Source organism: Rhinopithecus bieti, unplaced genomic scaffold, assembly GCF_001698545.2.
Source record: "Rhinopithecus bieti isolate Rb0 unplaced genomic scaffold, ASM169854v2 scaffold_7926, whole genome shotgun sequence".
Classification (NCBI taxonomy): domain Eukaryota; kingdom Metazoa; phylum Chordata; class Mammalia; order Primates; family Cercopithecidae; genus Rhinopithecus; species Rhinopithecus bieti.
The window spans coordinates 1-1,104 of NW_016883907.1; the positions used below are offsets into that span (position 1 = coordinate 1).

Here is a 1,104-nt window from a genome sequence, read left to right on the forward strand (position 1 = left end):
ACAGGCCCTTGGGCCTTGGGAACACATCTGGCCTGGCCCTGGGGGATGCTGCTCCGTGCCCCCGCCCTGCGTTACCAGTTGCTCTTCCAGGTGTGGCGCACATCAGCATCGTGGATCTGGTGCTTGTCAGCCTGCTCGTCCAGGAAGTCGAACATGTACTTGATGGCCAGTGGCAGGGCCGAGCCCCGATGCGCCGTGCTGAAGATAGTCTCAAACAGGTCGTCCACAAACTTCTGCAGCGTGCCCTGCGGGGGGCAGGCAGGAACACTGAGCTCCAGGGCTGCCTACACTGGCTGCCTACACCTCCTGGGTGACTAGGCAAGTGGCCATGGGAGCAGCATGGGAGTGAGGGCCTTGCTCCGGGCTTGGCGCTTTCTCCGAGCTCGGTTGGCCCAGCGTCCCCTGCCCCATCTGCCAGCCAGGCCCACCTTGGTGGCCAGTAGCCGCGTCAGGTAGATCTCCGAGACCATCTTGCTGCCACGGTCGCCCTCGCGCTGGTCCAGGTGGTCGTGGTTCTTCACCAGGTGCCACAGCTTGGTGCCGCTCTCCAGGTCGGGCGTGATCATGGGCGTGCGCGAGCGCAGGCTGTCGGGGCTGCTGGCCGTGCGCAGCATGCTCTCTGCAGCACCAGGCTGTCAGCGCCCGCGTTGGCTGGCACCCCGCGCCCCCCGCCCGAGGCTCAGTTTCCCCATCTGAAAGCTGGGGATGGCACCCCACCCATGTGGGATTTTGGGGCAGCCAATGACACCACAAAGGTGGCATAATTGTGTATGGACACACAGTCGGGGGGAGGCGCAGCCTCCAGAGTTGGAGGGTAGGGTCAAGAATGCAAGTGACAGGCTTGACACCGGCCCCTGGGTCCTCCCGTCCGGCTGCTGCAGCGTGGGAGCCCGGGGACGTCCTGCCCAGGCCAGGGACCCATGCGCTGCCCTCTCGCCCGCTGCCTGGCCCCTCACCGTATCTGCTGAGGGACTTGGTGAAGGTGGAGGAGTTGGAGATGTTGTAGGCGGACGTCTGCTTGGGCACCAGTGCCACCGAAGACCCGTCTGTCACCTGTGGGCAGAGGGCCAGGGACCCTGTGACCCACCAGGGTGCCCCTGCACC

The 1,104-nt window shown here is 65.5% G+C and overlaps 1 protein-coding gene across 1 annotated transcript; it reads right to left on the minus strand.

Annotated features, from left to right (window-relative positions):
• Positions 1 to 38: 38 nt before the first annotated feature.
• On the minus strand, positions 39 to 1,053 carry LOC108525804 (plexin-A1-like; the record flags this gene model as incomplete). Its single annotated transcript, XM_017866630.1, has 3 exons — positions 39 to 245; positions 429 to 619; positions 957 to 1,053. Coding segments are annotated over 3 exons (462 nt in total), but the record flags the coding sequence as incomplete, so codon positions are not given.
• Between the last annotated feature and the right edge of the window lie 51 nt (positions 1,054 to 1,104).